Consider the following 19,986-nt stretch of genomic DNA (forward strand, 5'->3'; position numbering starts at 1 on the left):
AAATGTAGCAAAAAATCGAAAATAATTTTTCAACTTTTAATACCCTGTAGAACAAAAGGAGCAATAATTGACTAAAGCATGTTTGGCTCAATTGCTGTATTTTGAGGATAGCAATCTGCCATTAAGCTGTGTACCATTATTAATGACTCACCCTGTATATGTTTTTAAAAATACCTATACTTGTTTTAATTTTTTATATTTCACTGTTTAGCATATTATTCTACCTCTGTTTTGCTTCAAAAATTAAAAACATCCATGGAAGAAGCAAAGCAAACCTCTATTAATAATCATTTAAATAATCATAAGTATACTAATGAAAATGTCATTTATCTTTTATTTACATTTTTAATCTGAAGTTTGAAGATAAGAATAACTGAAGTGCGATCAAGTGAAGGCTCATTTTAAAAGACTGATATATTGTTTTTTTGGGACACGGCCATGTGCACAAAAATTGTTAATAGTCAGTATTGAATAAGTGAAATTATGTGCTGTGTTTAAAATTTACCAATTTGCATAAGATGTTCAAATGTCTGTACAAGAAAGTGATATCAGTTCCAACACACATGACTCCACGGGGTATATTACTCGAGGACGTAGTAATACATGGAGTAACACAGCTACCAGATCAAATTCCGTCAGCCAAGTAACTCGGGTCCCTAGAAGATCCCTTTGGACCCTGGTATGTTGAGATTTTCTTATATTAACAATTACCAATTACCACTATTTTCGACAGTATTTATACATTTTTGCGTAATCAGATTTACAAGGTCAAAATTACAGAGTGTTTTATCTATTATCGTTCGAATACTTTCAGAAAAATTGTAAGTTATTTTTTAAAATGCGTATTATTGAGATATAATAATTGAATATTAAACTACTATCTCATAATAATTGTAATAGACAGTATGTAAGTCATATTTCGCATTGCGAACCTTGATGTTCATCCTCTGGTAAACCTGTCGATTTGAAATCGAAGGTCGAAATTATATCAAATTACTTGAATAGGTACGTTAACTGTTATTTGTCAATTTAGTATAATTAGAAAAGAAAAATATTTTTATATTTGACGCCTGCACGTAGGACTCGAGACATCCTCATTTGTCTTCTAAACCATAATCTAAAAAGAGTAAAAGTAGTCTTGAGTATAAAATTAAATAATTTTTTAAATATATCGTTATATTATTATTATTTAATAACATATATATCTGAGAATGTTAATTAAACCAGCATTCTAAAAATGAAAAATTTCTAATATGAAGAGCTCAATACCTAATAAAAAAAATATGGTCCACCCACCAAATGGCTGAAACTTTTAGATAAACTGAATAGGTACATAATAAGGATTCTCCCACAGTCATATGATTCTCCTCTCTATAGTTAGTATACAATCCATTTGTGGCCTCTAACAAAAAAAGTGAATTTTGAAATGGTTTGAAAAAATTGTTGATATTTTTAATTAAGATTAACAGCGTTCTCCATTCATCTGCACTTTTGCACTCAGTGTGCACTGAGTCTATTTTCATCCTTTATTATCCGGTTTGATATTAAAGGATGGACATATTCAGAGTGCGCACCGAGTGCAAAAGTGCAAATAAATGAAAAACGCTGTAAAATTATTGGTACCCATTAGGTATCTGAAATTGCAATAGTACAAACAAAATAAATCAATTTTTTTTAAATCTGCATGGCTGTCGTCAAAATAGTTAAATAATCTAAAAGAACTTTACGAGTATTGGTTGGTTTATAAAGAGTATTAGTCCTAACTTAGCCGTAACTTAACCTTAATCTTAGTCCTAAAAAGTTAAATGTACAGAATGTAATGTATCGGTTTATAAAAATCCCTAGTCGTAAGGAGGTCTTAAGACATGACCTTGAAAGTTCCCATCTTTTAATTTTTCTAGTATTAAGACTAGGATCTGAGAAGTGCGCATGCACAAGTATTGCATTTCGTAGCATAGTGGCCTCCTGTCTTTNAGCATTCTGCTGGGTGTGGGTATGTTTATAATACCGTACGCTTTTATCTGTATGTTCAACAGTCGTGGAAAGTTCAGGAAACGTAAGATAAAAAAATATGTTTTTTTTTTCTTACTTAAAATGTGTTGTCAGTTATCTCACACCCTGAAGAACACTTGCATGAGTAGTACAGTGAAGAGTTATCGTTTCTAACTTGTTTAGATTTTTTAAACAATTGGACAAGAAATTCATTGAAAATTGCGCCTAAAAACGCCCCCCTTAATACTAAGACTAAGTTAGGACTAATACTTTTTTATAAACCAACCATATATATTATTTATTTACTAAATGTCAAATGTCATAAGGAATTAGGTTAGGTATTCCTTCATAAACGCAAAACCAGAATATAAGAGACCTTATTCTTTATGGTAAACTGTGCAGTTACTTATCTACGGCAAAGGTCGCTGGTGATTTGTCCACAACGAATTTGAAGAAATGAGTATTATGAATTATAACCTTCCAGTCCAGTAGGAATTATGATCTTTAGGAATTTTAGCATGTTATTCGTCACTTTTCGTATCATACCATTATTAGCAGTTTGACATTTCGTGTTTATTGTATCATTATTGGGATATTATTAAACTGTTTTCGTGGCTGTGACAAAATTTATGTTAAATGTAATCAAGACTTGTAGTTTTTTCTTTTAATGGCATCAGATAATATTTTTGGATATGTTCCACAAGTAGGAATAGATGGATTTGTAAGTACTTCATATCCTTGCACTTGTTACTGCTGTCATTAAGTTTATAGTGTCATTCGCAAAAATAATGTGTTAATTTCATAAAATATGTTTTTATAATCATCCTTATGAAGAAAGACAATGCAAATGTTGTAATGCAATGATTCTTCTAATAGTGAACTTAGGAAGCTATTACTTTGTTAAGCACTATTATTATTAGGTACCTAGGTATATGTAATTACATAGTAACAAAATATTCTTTCACAAAAGATAAACTTATGTACGAGGTGTAATGTATATTTTTCCTTACTGTCAGCCTGCTTCAGCTCTTTTTTTTTTATTTAGATATTTTAGAAAAGGCATTGTTGGATAAATAACTAGAACTATTGGAAATACCTTAAAAGTTTTACAACTGATTACAGGTTCAGTCTCACATGAAAGATAATCATAATCATTTAATACCTTTAGAAATGTATATACAGTTTAAGCTACTTCTAAGTATTTGCAAATTGGGATATTTAGAACTGATAATTTATAAGCAGTATAACAGAGAAGAAATATTTCTAACTCATTTCAGAACATAAAAATATAATATACTTCATAATCCGTGACTTCATATATTTCTTTCCAATCATATGTCTGTGCTAGAAACTCAGTTAACAAGTGTACATAAGTAATTATTTAAATAACAAATTAAGTTTTTATATATTATATTTAATTGCTTATTCTGAAACTATATGCCTAAGTTTTTAATGCGTCATTTACGATGTAAATATTTCATAAAATTGTTCCGACGGTATAATCCATAGCTTATATGTTGATATGATTATTAGTACATACACTATACACTGTAAATATTAGTTTCCTGTGACTTATCTAATTAGACCTATTACATTGGCCTCTAATGAGTGAAACATTGCAAAGAATGACATTTGATACATATTTAGAAATAGATTTATAAAAAGTTAATTTTGTCATAACTTCAGTATTTATTAGAATTGATTTTAAGTTTCTCAAAATTTCAAACATGTGTTCAAGTTACGTATTATTTTATTATTAATATTGCAATACACAAATGTCGATATTCAGTAATTTTATTAAGTAGGTATAACTTTGGTATATCATAATTATTATAAACTTTATTTTTATATTTTCAGACAGAAGAGCCGACTAGTAAAATTCGACTTAGGGTAATCCGTGGCAAAAATCTTATGAAAAAAGACATATTTGGGGCTAGGTACGTTTGTGCTTTACTATCATATTTTTTTGTCGGATTGTGAATGTTGTTAAAGCAATACTAATAAATAAGTCAATTTTATATCAACATAACCTGTTTAAAATTAGGAGAAATTGGTTTTTGCGTTCTTTTTTATATCGAGGGTGTCATATCATAAGGGAGTAAGTGCCACTATAGTCGGTTTTAGGTTTTTAGGGCGTATGACCTCATTTAATCAATTCGCTTAATAGCTTAATATATCAGAAGGGCATATATATTCATAAACATCAATTCTCTATTCTAACGTATTTTACTTAGGCGTATGAACCAATTTTGCAAAACTATAATATCAGAAAGGCGTATGCCTGTAAAATTTCAGATTTGGTTCATACGCCCTTCTGATATAACGCCCTCGATATTTTCGAAATGCAGCACCCAAACGGTTTAAGTTTTCTTTATAGAATGCCAAGATTTGCCTAGATATTTCATTAATTTTAATAACAATGCACCACTAAACATAACATACAAAATTTGGACCACTTGAAAGAATATAAATAGAAAATAATAAAATTAGGTTTAACAATAAAAGCATTACAGTCCAATCATAATGGTCAGTATGACATGTAGCTTAACGTGGCCTATACAGGGTGCCTGTAAAAGGTCTAGACAATATTCTACCACATATTCTGCGGGCCAAAATGTAATGATATAATCTAAGTTACCTTAGTCCAAAATTTGTTACTTAGTTCAAGATTCAATTTCATTTTAGTTTTTTTTCAATAACTTCATTATTAATTCTATTAAAAATATAAAAAGCTACATATAGCACAGTTTTTCGTTTTCTTCTCATCTTCCCAATTTTTTTTTGTAATATTTACTGCTCTTGGCCGTTAACTTCTACATTCATGGCATTGTTGACCCCTTGGCCTTTTAATTTTTTCTTGTTAACTCCTTGAATTTACACATGCTCCAAAATTTTAGAACCAGTTGGGACCAGTCCTATAACTGGATAACACATCCAAAAAATGCTTGTTCAAAACGAAATTTTCTAAATATACTTTCTAAGTAATTACCAAATTTTGGACTAAGGCAACAGATTAAATCATCATATTTTGGTCCCAGGAATATGTTGTCCAGACTTTTTAAAAACACAAGTATACACCAGGCAGTAAATTCACCAGTCCATTTTTTGCATGATGTCTATTTATAATTAAGAACGTTATCTGCAGTATATGAATGGAAAGTACATACAAATCATTTTTTTTTTATTTATTTTAGTGATCCTTATGTAAGAATTGATTTAAATACAATTAATGGAGATGAAACAATTGATTCTGTTCTTACGAAAACAAAGAAAAAGGTAAGTTAAATTTCTATTTCTAATACACAGACCCACAAAAAAAAATAAATTGAAAATACCAGAGATTAGACCCACCTATCCTTATGTATTTTGACGCGCTGAAACCGAATCCGGAGTCACAATTGCTCCATCACCCTCCAGTTTTTTTTAAATCGCCCAAAACTACCCCAAAGACAAGGAAAATCTTCAAATTATCGCTTGAGCATGAGTCCGAAGGTTGAGATAAACGTGAGAACCAGCACTATAAGACTATTTTATATGTATTTTGACGAGCTAAAACCGAATCCTCAGATAAAATCCCTGTTTAGAAAATTCAAATTTACCGTAAATGTAGCATAAGTCATCTTTATTTAAGACGTTAAGGAAATGGAACGCCGGTACCAAGTACGATGGGATGTTAATATGATGGCAGATTTTTGTTGGATGCTTAAAAGGGAATCCGAGCCAAATAGCAGAAAAAGAAAAAGTATCCAATACACAGATCTTTTGAAGATAAAAGAGTACGATCAAAAAAAAGAGAGAATGTTAAGATCCGAGACAAACACGCGATTTTCCGTATTTTTGGGATGATTTTCGCGATTTAAAAAAAAATTGAAGGGTGATAGAGCAATTTTGGCTCCGGATTCGGTTTTAGCTCGTCAAAATACATATAAAATAGTTTCATTGTGCTGGTTCTCACGTTTATCTCAACCTTCGGACTCGTGCTGAAGCGAGAATTTGAAGATTTTCCGTGTTTTTGGGGTAGTTTTTTGTGATTTAAAAAAACTGGAGGGTGATGGAGCAATTTTGGCTCTGGATTCGTTTTTAGCTTGTCAAAATACATATAAAATAATCAGAAGTCGCCTGTGGAATGAGGTCGTCAGGAAGACGCCCCTCCTGCAGGCAGACACTGACAGTATTTCTCCCCGGTTTGCATTTGACAAACCCTACACCGTACTCATTAAGAGACAGGAGGAGACCGCCCGTGGAGATGTAATTAGCATCTTCACAGACGGATCAAAAAGGAAGGAGGGTGCAGGATGTGGAATATACTCTAGATCCCTGCACATCCGATATCAGTGGGCAATGGATAGGCATGCTACCGTTGTACAAACGGAGTTAGCAGGCATAACCATAGCCGCGAAGGAAATTGCCCGCAGACATACTACGGGCAAAACTATCGGAATCTACACGGATAGTAGACAAGCACTACTGACCTTGCGTAATCATAAGATAATGACTAGGACAGTATGAGAATACCATGAAGCACTAGTTGTGGCCTCGGCCGCTAACAGCATATCTGTATGCTGGGTAAAGGGACACGAGCAGTGCTGTGGCAATAAAGAAGCTGACAAGCTAGCCAGGAGCGCATCGGGCCTCAACATTTTTGGACCCGCCCCCTCCAGTGTGTTTCCGTTGTCGGCACTTGTTGGAATTATCAAGGAAGACACCCACAAAGAATTTATGAAACAGTGGGATGAAACAATCAGCTGTCACTTTGCTAAGGAGTTCTTAGTGTATCCTAGCAAAGACACAGCCAAAAAATACCTGGCTATGTCTAGGTCAAATCTTCGCCTGGTGACAGGTATTCAAACTGGACACTGTTGGCTAAGGAAACACCTTTACAATATGGGGAAGTGTGAAACACCTCTTTGTAGGGGCTGTGAACAGGAAGACGAGACGGTGTTGCATTTACTATGTGAATGCACTGCCGTCTCGTCAACAAGAGAGTCCATGTTGGGAGAACGCTGGCCTTCAACGGCCTATATAAGAGAGAGACCCCCCTGAGCAACGTCACCACCTTTTTTACTGTAATAGGCTGGTTGGCGGCTCAGGTGGATTGATCTCTCTAATGGGAGGATGTACAAGGGGCCCAATGGGGCCTAAGTGCTGTAGCTTTGCTACCCTCCCCACAATTCCAGATTCCAGACATATAAAATAATCATATTGTGCTGGTTCTCACGTTTGTCTCAACCTTCGGACCCAGGCTCAAGCGAGAATTTGAAGATTTTCCGTGATTTTGGGGTAGTTTTTCACAATTTAAAAGAAAAACTGGAGGGTGATGGAGCAATTTTGACTCCGGATTCGGTTTCAGCGCATCAAAATACATAAGGATATTTGGGTATAGTCTCTGGTATTTTCAACTTTTTTTTTTTGTGGGTCTAATTAATGAGAGTACCTTTAAAAATTCAAAAAAAAATGATTAATATCATACAAATTACTTTTCAACTGTTATTTTAAATATGAATTATAATTTTTCAGACGCTTAATCCAGAATGGAATGAAGAATTTATATTTAGGGTAAGTAAAAGATATTACGGATTGCAATTATTTTTTTATTATGAAATGTGTAGGTAAAACCAGCCGAACAGAAGCTGGTTCTTCAAGTATTTGATGAGAATAGGCTGACTCGAGACGATTTCCTTGGTATGGTGGAACTATCCCTAATTAACCTACCAAAAGAACAGGAAGGTAGAACTTTACCACCAGCTAAGTATTTGCTGCGCCCTCGAAGGTAATTACAGTTCTTAAAAATGAGTTTATTGTTAGCTTTTTTGTTCGTTTACTGTTGTGTCGGCCATAATATTATTTGTATTCCTGGATTTAAGTCAGTAAGGCACGTGGTAAATAAATCAATTTTAAAATACAGCTTTCGCTCATCAGTGTGCTGAATTTGTGTTTTCCATTGGTTATAATGTCTACTGCATGTGAAGGTGACGTACACTAGCAATATTCTTAACAAGTGCGAGGTAGAAGTGTTTTAATGCTGACTTAAAAACTTTTTTTATCGTTTATTAAAAACTTAATTCACAGAGTCTTGCGAAAGTTTTTTTCTACAAACATCTTAATAATGTCAATAGCTATTTTAGTAAAGAAAATAGTTAATTTCCTTAGTTGTCAACGTCGGCATAATATAAAGTCTTCCATGAAAAGGCGCGATATGACGAGTATTCCATGAGTGTAACGTTGGTTACTCCTGATTACATGTAACATGCATGTAAGTATTAAATACTAAACTTACTGCGTTAGCCTTTAAAATACAGAAATTGATTTATAGCAAGGTAGGGTATCACAAAACGTGGTGTTAAATGTGGTTTATGTTAGGAGGAGCCTTAATATTTAATAATATGTACATCTTTCTGCCAAATCAGTTGCTATATCAAGATGTTTTTGTACAAATAAGAATTTTCAAATTAAAATCACAATTGAAAATCCATATACAGTGTAGGAAAGTACCGATGGTCTATCAGAAGTTACGTGAGAGCGATAAAGTAAGCCATAGAAATCCATGTGATAGACAAGGATGGCTATAATGAAGGCATCTAATAGTCAACGCCCATTTCGCCCTTCCACAAATAAGATCCACGGTCTCTCCTCGCGAGTCTCGCAGCGACGAGTACAGGGGCCCAGAGGGCTCCTTCGTCTTTCCTTTATCCGAACGTCGTATTCTGAAGGCGATCTGTTCGCGCCTTCTATGTGAAATTTTCACTTTAAAAGAGTCCTCGCCGAAAACTGACTTTTTTCGGTGGGAGTGATATACCCGAAGTATATCCGATATTTAAACAGAGATGGAGACAAACGTCAGTGAAGACGTCAAAATAAATTTTATCATTTGACGCGTTTTCTTGGACGATCGGGCCACGATGAATCGTTACATTGCCGTTAAGTATCGGTTCCGATCTTTTAGAGGCAACTTTGGCGACAAAACTTGATTTGAACATTTTCAATTTTCTGTTTACATTCGCGGAGAATCAACGTTTCAAATAACCCGTGCAGGCTTCACCCAACGTTAGATCGCCGTAGCTCATTTTATAAACCCACGACTGCGAAGTCAAAGGTCCGGGGTTCAAATCGCGAGTGGGCGCATTTTTTCTTTTTTTTTTGGGGAAAATTTTATATATTATTTACCAACCCACAGAGAATGCACCGCGGAGCGGTGCTCGAGTCGCGCGCAGCGTGGCCCGAGGACCGAAGGCCCGAGAGAAAGGTCAAACTTCACGTCTGCGAAGTTTGCCTGCCTTTCTAGTTATTATTAAATTATGTTAGTAGAAAAAATGTGATTTTTTGTTCTAACTGTTGAAAGTCTTGCTTTCGGAATTCATGTATTTAGGCCAGGAAATATAGAGTTGGACGTGACTTTTTGTTTCGGCAAGCTGAATTTATCACTATAGATGCTAAATATTATGTACAATAACATATTAGTTTCCACAGTCATAAAAATGGGGGGGAGTATTGTTTACAGGCTGGTTAATAGTATAATTTTTACGTAAATTCACGTTTTTCGCTTATAACTTTTTCCGTTCATTTCCACGAGAAAACAGTAAAGTACTATTTTTTTTGTCTTCAAAAGACCTATAAAACTACCCCTCGAGCATCAAGAAATATTGATTAGATCAAAAGTTATAAACAGAAGTTTATTTATGACTTGAATTAAACATTTACAAACTGCGTTATTATTACCAGAACGTTTTGGCATCGCATCCTCTCATTCCTGATCACTGTCTAATAACTCGCACGAAATCTGGAATGGGTAAGTTGAATAGTTTACAAGTTATGGGCGTATAAACAAATTAACTAATTATTAGTCTGGACGATCCCGAGCATCTTCCACAATCATAATAATTGAAATCTATATATTTTTTTTTTAAATTTCAAATTTGCAACCTGGAGTTTTTTATTTTTTAGCCTTAGTTGCAAAATGAAATATACGCGCGTGATATAGTTATATGGCTCGAGGGCTAATTTTGTAGGTCTTTTAAAACGAAAAAAAAGTACTTTACTGTTTACTCGTGGAAATGAATGAAGAAAAGCTATAAGCGAAAAACGTGAATTTACGTAAAAATTATACAATTAACCAACCTGTAAACGATCTTCCCCCCATTTTTATGACTGTGGAAACTAATATGTTATTGTACATAAATAATATTTAGCATCTATAGTGATAAATCCAGCTTGCCGAAACAAAAAGTCGCGAAATGGTCATTTCCCAGCTCTTTTTAGAATAGTAAATAGTTTATTAGCTTGGTTTGCAGGCTGCTGTGGCAGTTAATGGCTGGACAATTTCCACGCTGGTCTTTTTATTTTCTTATCTTCTTTATCTTATTGTTAATGTTTGGAGATGCTGTTGCTGTGAAATGAAAGTAGTCTGTCCTTGACACAAAGATTGGGTGCATAATATAAATAAATTAATTTTTTTTACCAATTCGCTTATTCTGTAAAGTTTACAATTTTGTTTATCGTTTTTTCACAAGAATAGCACTCTATAACTTTTGAATTACAAGTTTTTGATAGATTTTTATTTGAAACATTTGCACAATCAAATAGATACTACTAAATATTATGAATTAAATTGTTATGCGCTTTCTGTTTAAATGTTTGAAGTTCTGTGATATGAAATAATTTCAATGAAGGGAAACATTTTTATTGAATAATCGGAGAAATATCTTTCCAAAACAACTCAATTTATAAAAATTTTAGTGAAACCTGTTAGATTTACTAGAAAAAGGAATGGACGTATTAGGTAGTTATTCAGAATATCATTTACATTTAAGAAAGTTAATTTATCAACCTTAGTTTTGGATTTTTTTAAATTTAATTTGGTCACACAAAAATGTAAAGGAAATAATTTAAAGATGAATAAACAATCCCTCGCTACAAAACAAATAAATAAAGCTCGTGACATTTGCATGAAATAAACGTCACAACTTGTAGAGTGTGTTATTTAAAAATCATAAAATTCGGTTAAACTGGAAGGTGTGCAACAGTTTAGTTAAGGGAAGGGGGGAAACCACATTAGAAGGCTGATTTTCAGGCGTTTCTTATGATTTTTTTTGAGCGGGACAAGTTGATTAGAATTTTTATAAAACTTTGACATTATTTTATCGATATTTTGAAATACATTTACAAATTTTTTCAAGTCATTTGTGTTGAACATGCTGAAGTTATGGGTTGTCGTCGTCCGAGTTGGTTGTTTACGGGAAATGTGGAGGTCACAATTTTGATGTTAAAGCAAATTGGTTGTGTTCCTGCATTATTAACTGTTTTCTAAAAATATGAACCTCATTGTAGGTAAAAATTGTGAAAATTGAAGTTTTGACACGTGTTTGAAAAAAATTTATCGATATTCACCATTTTTTTTTCACTTATTTTAAATAAAAAACGTCTTAAAATTATAATATCATCCTAATTGTTGGTTCATGTCCTTTGTAATTTTATAAACAAACACACTTTCAATTTTCATAAAGATCAGTTCATAACTTTTTGAGCTAGAGTTCCCGTGATCGAAATAATGTTGAAAAACGCATTTGAAAATTTTCACAAACTAGAAATTTGAGAAAGTTATCAATAATGTAGAGTGACTTCTAATCAATTAGCGATTATATAACAGTCTTCCTCATATGCATCATTTTGAGCTTGCATCTGTTCTTCTCTTGCTTAATAAGTAACTAGACTACCTGAATAAGCGCTCCGCTCTACCTGCTGAGTGCTAACCCCATGGGCATTAGGTTTTAGGTTCTTAAAACTGGAAGTAATAGGAATTTTGTTTTGAAATTTTTGCAGCGCATTGAATAGTTATAACTATTTATGCAGTAAAAATAAATCCGATTTTTTTAACCTTCCCTCTTAATACCCTTTAATAGTGTCTAACTATAAAAAATGTTTCAAATACAAATCTATCAAAAACGTATATTTCAAAAGTTATAGAAAATTAATGGCAAGAAATAATGCACAAAGTTGCAAATCTCTTACACACAATTGATTTTACAAAGTAAGCAAAGAGGAGAAAAAATGTTCAAATTTTAAATCTCCATACAATACATCTCACTTTTATTTTAAGGATTGAAACATTTGACTAACAAGGAAGGTTATCGAAGTGTCAGTCACTTATTTCAATGAAACTTTGCTATGTTGTAAAGGACAAAAAAATATGAGACACATATATTTTTTTTTTCTGCGGATAAACATTTTAAAGGGGTAAAAAGCACCCCTAAAATTTACCCCCAAAAAGAGTTTTTCCAAGAAATCTCTGTGTTTGTACAAAATGTTTTCAAAATCAATTGGAGATTGTTTATTAGCTATAGCCGATATTATAAAATTTTTTTTTATAGAAACAGATTGCTTGAAAAAAACTGTTTTTGGGGTACACTTTAGAGATGCTTTTTACCCTTTCATTTTTTGTCTGTGTCTCGTTTTTGTTTTGTCCTGCCCAACATAGCGAAGTTTCATTGAAATCGGTGACTGACACTTCAATAACCTTCCTTGTAAGTCATTTACAATCTTTTACTTTCTATTGTCAATGTTATTACAGCTTGACTAAATTCATTTTGTCTACGAGTTCGAAGTAGGGGTGACAAAGATAGGAAACCTTAATAGTAGGCCAGGTACCTTCATGCAAAATTTTACTTAGGTCTGGTAAATAAAAATTTAATGAAGGTTTTAATATTATAAATTTAAATATATGAGCAAATGTCACTGCACATCCAAAACTCATGAGCAAGATGAATTTTCTCAAGCTGCAAATGTCACTTAAACTATATAAGCTTTGTCCTGGGAAATACTGTTGCTGCATATGAATTGCTACATAAAATTGATACTTAATTGTTGCATGCTGGCGATTCGAAACTTACTCAACGTAGCGATTTTAGTGCTCGTTCAAGAGTTCGGGGTCATCTGGAACTCTATCATGCTTTCCTTCACGACACTAGTTTGCCGCCGATAGCTGCTCCCGAAGAACCAGTGATGGATGACAGGGAATGGGAAATTGTCAGTGAAAGTAGGGAGGAATCCCCCGCCCAGGTATCATCTGTAAAATGATGTCTTTTTGCTGATAATTGATTACCATTACGTTTTTACAGCCTATATTTATAGCTCCAGAGAACCAAACACCGCTACCACAAGGGTGGGAAGAGAGGCAAGATGCAAATGGCAGAACATATTACGTCAACCATATCGCCAGAACTACGCAGTGGGAGAGGCCAACGTTGAGGTACATAGTTATAAAATTAAAATTACTAAACATTCCTTGTCAAAAGTCGGTATATAATAAGTTTTTTTGTACAATTTTATAATACAAAAAAGTATTTTATAATGTGGTTAATATTTTAGCAACACTAACTCTGCGATCAGAGCTGTTGAACGCGAAGAACAGAGGGAGGTATTTGAGAGAAGGTTCCACATAAGCGCTGATGAAGACGCAAATAATGGTCAAGGTGACAATACAAATAACACAAATCAGGTAAATTTTCGGATAACCTTCCATATGCACGTACTAAATACTATATATTTATGTTTAAGTGGTAATATTTGGTGGTTGGTACATTTCCTCATTTCACTAAACACAATTTCACTTCATATAAAACATAAAAGTTAACGATTTATGTTAATTTCTTTTTCGTAATTCTTTTTATTGAAATTAAATTATATTTTATGTATTTTCTTTTGATATACAATTATATTTTGTAGCCTTGATTAGTAGTAAATTTTTAACATTTTAGTCAAAATTTTATAGTGTTAAAAAGTTATAAATTATCAAAATAAGAGAAAAAGAACACTAACAGATCTACAGGCTTTTAAAGGATAAATTAAAAAGTTTATTTTATTTTACCACAGCTCCTGTTAAAATGTATTTTTCATAAAGTTTTTCAATACCTATGTTAAATTTTACATAAAAAAGGTACTCTTGCTTGAAATAAACGGACTGAGTTTTTGGAAAAAAATAAATGTTTGCACTTATGAAAAAAAAAAAAAAATTTAATGGTTGAAATTTGTTTCTTAAGAATTGTATAAAAGTAAAATCATTTTTTCATTACGCATTGATCAGTAGGCTGGCGGTTTGAGCTAGTTTTTGAATCGCTATTGGTGGGACTGTCCATTTGATCTGTGGACGGACAACCATAAAGCAGTTGTACTACAGGTAAAGTAGGTACCTTTTCCACGGATATGGTAGGATGGAATAATGTTAATTGGGAAATATTGAACAGTGGAAATTAGCCTATCCTGCTAATTAATGAGTTTTTGAAGTTTCCCTCATTCCTGAAATGAATGGTAGAATAATTGGATCCTGGGTGTGAATTCTGTCTACTGGATAATAATATGCTGTCCCCTCTTCCAAACAAGTCTGCATGCTATTTCTGAACAAACCATTTGAGAATGATTTTTGATATAATAAGTTATTATAAATATCTAAACAGCGATTGAATTTGTGGATTTAAAAAAGAATACCTCTTTTAATATTCAGGCAGACTTTTGAAAATGCTGAAAATAAACATGTTAACAATGGAAAATCTCACTCTTACTAAACTACCTTTTCTGCATTGCATATAAATTGTATTACGAGTTTGTCAAATTTTAAGTAAGATTTAACGTGGGTTTGAAAAATTTAATAAAAACAAAAAAAAAAAATTGTGAACATCTGTGGAAAAAAATCAACTTTCCATTGTTTGAGTGACTGGCTGTAGCTCCATTTATATGGGTATGTCCATAGAAACCTTTTCTCTTAAGACTAGAATTGCCGGTTTGTTACACTACTTTTTTTGACATCCTGTATAACGCAGATTTTTAGTGCAAACTTTTTCTTACTCTTATTATTATTATTATTTTAATGACTCTAATTAAGGCGAGTAAAACCATGTAAGCTTTGAATTGCTGTCTCGAGCAACCTACTCTCCAAGTTAAGTTTGTTGCACATTATGTTTTATCTAGGGCTTAAATTGTGCTGAAAGCTAAAAGATTACCAAAAGGAAAAATTCAACCATATCTCAAATGTTGTTTTCTTTGCCATTACAGGATACTCTAGTGATTTTTAGATAGGTGATGCATAGGTAAAGTAGATAAAAAATATAGAACTTTTTTAATTGACTATTACTTATTATCATTAGCTAATATACAGGATAAGTCATGAAGAATATTGCATACTTCTGCCTCAGATAGACTTCATTAACGAGAATATCAGATGACCATTAAAAAGTACCTACTACAGGGTGAATTTTTTGATTTTCTGAATACTTGACAATGTCAGTCGAATGACAGCCAACAGTGTACAGTTTCACCAAAAAAATTAGGGAATTTGAGCAAATCATTCAATAAATGACCCTGTATGTTAATAAAAAAGGGAAGGAGATGCCTTTTAAAGGTTATTTGATGTTCTCGTTGATGAACTCTGTTTACAGTAGAAGTATGTAAAATTCCTCGTGATTCACTCTGTATGATGCAAAGAACTTCTCCAAATAAACTGGACAAGATTAATACATCAACAAGGGTTCTCATTACTACTGTTATTTTTTTTTTTAAATGTTAAATCATTGTACCATTAAATGATTTTAACTAATATTTGTCAAATTAGAATTTTATTATTGAAAAAAAAGCATGAATAAATCGCAGAAAGAAATGTCAAATGCAATGAAAACGTGTCAAGGAAAAGCTTTAAAAAAATTGAATGTGAAATTAAATCTTAAAAATTTGAATTCGGTAGCATATAGATCCTCCTCTAGCTCTTATCATTGCTTCCATTCATCTGAGCATGTTATTAATTAAGTGGTAAATGGTTTCTCGGGGAATATTTTACCATCCGACCATTCGACGAGAACGACTTGTTCGACTTTTCCAAGATTTGTAGTGGTCGGTATATACCCCAACTGACCACTTTAGTGCACCTTATAGATGCTCTATGTGGTTCATATTTGGGCTCCTTAGTGGCCAATCCATAGTTGGAATATTCACAAATCAAAATTAGTCCCTTGTTTCGTCTGAAAACAAACCTTGCTTCTTGCCGTCAATCATCCAGGTTACTTGTTCCCTTGCAAAACAGAGTCTAGTAACTCTATGTTCCCTGGTGAGCAGCGGTGCAACAATTGGTCTACTGTCCAATCTTCCTTCATTTAAGCTTTCTCCTGACCATTTGTCTAGAAGGGGTTCTGCTTAGCTCTAAACTGGTGGAACATCTGTTTTCTTTATGGTGATTTGTATAAGATATCGCTTATCTCTCACATCTATAAATTTCTTAAGACCTTGTCCTGGTATTCTACAGTAACTTCCAAATTGCTGAAATATTTAACTGTTTAACTAATTGTTGATTTTCTATCTCCTAATAAATTAACCACATGGTGCTGGCTACATCCTTGGTAACTAGAGTTACCGTTTTCACTGCTTTATCTCGTAAATTGTAAGGACAATTAATATTTTCTATTCTTAAGTCTATTGGACATTCACTTAATGGTTTTAAATTTAAAATAAGTAGGTAATAATGAGAAGTTCTGCTGATACCTTAATTTTGTCAGCAGTGAATATAAACGCCCCTATATTCTCTTATGATGAATTTTGTTTGCTATTAAATACTAGAAAAAACTATGAAGAGTGCTGCATTTGCATCATGGCTTATCTTTTTCAAAACTTTCCAGCAATTGGTTTCATATAGGGAACACATTCATTATACATAAATCACTAACCTTATTAACTACAGTAGACTTGCATGGGCATTTTGTTTGCATGCTCATCAGGCAGATACTCGTGATACAGACGCTGTCGAGACTACAAACATACCCGAAATTCGAATTGAACAAGATATCACCAACGACAATAACCTCCCAAACAGGAACAGTTTACGATCTGATATATCCGATACCGACTATAATGCATCCGCCGAAAGTAACGAGAGCAGTCGCAGGAGTTCAGTAGATGTGCCGCATTACCAATTGAACCCCCAAAATATAAATAGAAATCGTGGAGGTAGTAGTGAGGTCGATTTTATCGATAGCAATTCAGAGGTTCGTAAGCTTGTGCTTGAGTTTCGGGTTTAGATTCATTCAAGTTTGTTGTGCTTGATGTGTTGTCTTGACATTTTGTGTTCATTCTTCATTTCTCGATCACAATATACGTAATGCATCTTTGAAGTAGATATTTATAGCTTACAAATATTCCGCTCTCGAGAATAGGATTAACAGAAAATTAATATACATACTCCTTCAAAGATGCTAATTTTATATATTATTTAAGAAATCATCCCATAAATCTTTTTCTGTACCATAAATATAATTTAATACTACTAAAACTTGTATTGTTTTAATGAGAATTTGAATGTGGTATTAGTCAGTATACAGAGTGTACTAGAAAGGTTGGGGCACTGCTCAATTACAGTTATTTATGTTATTTCCTGGGGTCGTCATCTTTTGGCCAACTCATAACTTTTTTACATCTGTACAATACTAATGAATGACCATCTATTTTTATTTTTCAATATAAGGTTGTTTTCGAAATAATTTTATTTGCTGCAAAATTTGTTTTTTTTTCCAGTTTTGATATTTTTTTTGTAGGATGCACCGTTTTTGAGGAAAAAATGTAAAACATATTTTATTGCAAGTTGTGTATTTTTAATTTCTATGATACATTATCTAGTATGTTGCTGTCAATATTTTTGAATAAATTACAACCATCAAATATCGAGTTAATATCATTAAAAGTCTGAAATAATTACTGAAAATAAATTAAAAAATTAAAACTTAAACACTGTATTTAGGAAATGAAGCATATTTTGACCTACGCTTATATGAACTTTTTTTCACAAAATAACTTCGACAACTACTCGCTAAAATATTTTGCACTTATTTTCAAACACCCTGTATGTATAATCGCTCCTCCACATATAGGCACAGCCCATGTTTTGGTACATTTAAATCAGAAGATTTTACTATTTTACTCAAAATTTGTAGAAGGTAACAAGAGACAAAAATTCTTTTAAAAACAATTTTATATCAAAAAATGTAAGTTTTATATAGCCATTGGCATAGGAATAGAAAAAATTATGGGATGGTCAACCAGGTGGAGCCTCAAAAAAAAACATGTCATTTTTTTACGTATTCAAAAAATATGTTACATTCAAAGAGAAAGATGTGTAGTGTGTGTAGCATATAAGGAGTCCCCACCTAAACAAAGGGGCTTTAATTAAGTTTGCAGACAAACATTAAGGGACAGTTCTTTGAGTCATGTAAAGCCAAAGAAGTTTTAGAATATTGTCCTGACAACGATAATATTCGAGATACACAGTGTTGAAATTAAAAGAAAAAACCTTTACTAAAAATCTGTGAAGATGCATAAGGTTTAGACTAGTGACTTATCTAATTGAAAGAAAAAATCCACTCAATTTGTATACAGGGTTATCCAAAAGTCCCGGTTTCAGACAAAAGTGTAATTGTATGTGTATTTTTCCCTGGCTATCTGATGGTGATCTTGGATTTGGCCTTGACTTTGACCTTCAAGGTCATTTGAAGGTCAAGTTAAGTTTTTTGGATTTGGAAAGAGCTGAAATTTAACCTTCAAGTACGACCTTAAATATGACTGACAATGACCCTCAAGATTATGTCAAAGTCAGGTTAATTTATTTAGTTTCAACATTCTGAATTAAATATCTTTGGGTATATTTTAGAAAAGTTTTTTTTTTGTAATTGAAATCTGTATCTTGAAAACTATTTTTGTGGATTCATGTTTATATAACGTTTTTGGATTGATATCACTCAAAGAATTGTGCCTTAGTTTGTATAACGCTCTGTAGGACACAGTATGTCTTGACTTTTGTAACATTATTATATAGGCAGTCGGAGCCCCAATCTTTCTGGAAAGCTCTGTATTTGTAATTGTTGGATCAGTTGTGCATCGATTCTATCTACTTCAATTACAATAGTGTTCGAATTTCTACTGTACCAACATTTTAAGGATTTTAAAAAACTTTTTGGTATTAGTTTTGCAATTTTTTATTTTCATTTCTACTATATAGCTTATGTTAATACATTCCATATCCACCACATCTTAAAATAACATATTTGTGTAATTCAAATAAAATATTTTTTGTCAAAAATTGACAATGAAAAATTTAATAAATTTAACCTTTTTTATTAATTTTCATATGTATTTCTTATGGCTTGTTGATTTTAAGACAATGGTGAATATACCCCGCACAAAAATTGCGATCACCTTCGAATTTTGTTTGCATTAGAGATTTTCATTCACCAGTCCATTTTTCTTAAAATTGTGCTCATTTCAGAGTGACGATCATGTAGACAGCTTATCTAATAATTCATCTAGAAGAAACTCGACGGTATCCTCCACAACGAGCAATAGCAATTCACAAAATAACTTGGAGGGCCTCGCGGATGGTCTACCATCTGGTTGGAGCATTCAGAGAGCACCCAATGGTAGATTGTTCTTCATTGATCACAATGAGCGGACGACGTCTTGGGTTGACCCCCGAACAGGTAGAGCTAGCCCTATGCCTAATCAAGCTGCCACTCCGGTGGTAAATAAAAGACCCGATGACGATCTGGGGCCTCTACCTGAGGGTTGGGAAGAAAGGGTGCATTCGGATGGAAGAATTTTCTTTATCGACCATAGTAAGTTATAGTGTACATGCGTTATAAATAAAAAAACACTTGAGATGGGTTGTGTCCAGCTGACAAGACCGCAAAAGTTACAAGGTGTGGATGTTTCGATACTCAGAAACTTTTGAAAATTCATTTCTCAAAACCAACAGTTTTCACAGCCAACATCTACACTGTAATTCCGGATTGGTTACCACGTTGTTAATTTACAACTCTTGACGTTTTGAGAGACATATTGCTCTCTTCTTCAGAAGTTACTCTGAAACTGGAGATCTACTAATCTTGTCACTATTTATATTTGATGTGGTCACTGATCCATGACGTTCTGGTGGGTGACCTCGTATGCGTTGTTGACGTTCCAGTAGGTTGCTTT

General features: G+C 32.9%; 1 protein-coding gene across 4 annotated transcripts in view; it reads left to right on the top strand.

Moving 5' to 3' along the window:
- The first annotated feature begins 374 nt into the window (after positions 1–374).
- LOC108912618 (E3 ubiquitin-protein ligase Nedd-4) overlaps positions 375–19,986 on the top strand; it is a 29,570-nt gene continuing 9,958 nt past the window's right edge. The window contains exons 1-10 of one of the 4 annotated variants that reach the window (XM_018717897.2): positions 375–679; positions 3,850–3,929; positions 5,187–5,268; positions 7,510–7,548; positions 7,602–7,762; positions 12,885–13,044; positions 13,104–13,234; positions 13,354–13,483; positions 16,743–17,009; positions 19,280–19,625. In XM_018717897.2, the coding sequence (XP_018573413.1) occupies positions 527–679; positions 3,850–3,929; positions 5,187–5,268; positions 7,510–7,548; positions 7,602–7,762; positions 12,885–13,044; positions 13,104–13,234; positions 13,354–13,483; positions 16,743–17,009; positions 19,280–19,625 (1,549 nt within the window). In that variant the 5' untranslated portion in view covers positions 375–526. Of the gene's footprint in view, positions 680–2,540; positions 2,714–3,849; positions 3,930–5,186; positions 5,269–7,509; positions 7,549–7,601; positions 7,763–12,884; positions 13,045–13,103; positions 13,235–13,353; positions 13,484–16,742; positions 17,010–19,279; positions 19,626–19,986 lie in introns of those variants that run through there. The other 3 variants (XM_018717898.2, XM_018717899.1, XM_018717900.2) reach the window with 3 other exon arrangements.

Source organism: Anoplophora glabripennis, unplaced genomic scaffold (genome assembly GCF_000390285.2).
Source record: "Anoplophora glabripennis isolate ALB-LARVAE unplaced genomic scaffold, Agla_2.0 scaffold630, whole genome shotgun sequence".
In the NCBI taxonomy this organism is placed as follows: domain Eukaryota; kingdom Metazoa; phylum Arthropoda; class Insecta; order Coleoptera; family Cerambycidae; genus Anoplophora; species Anoplophora glabripennis.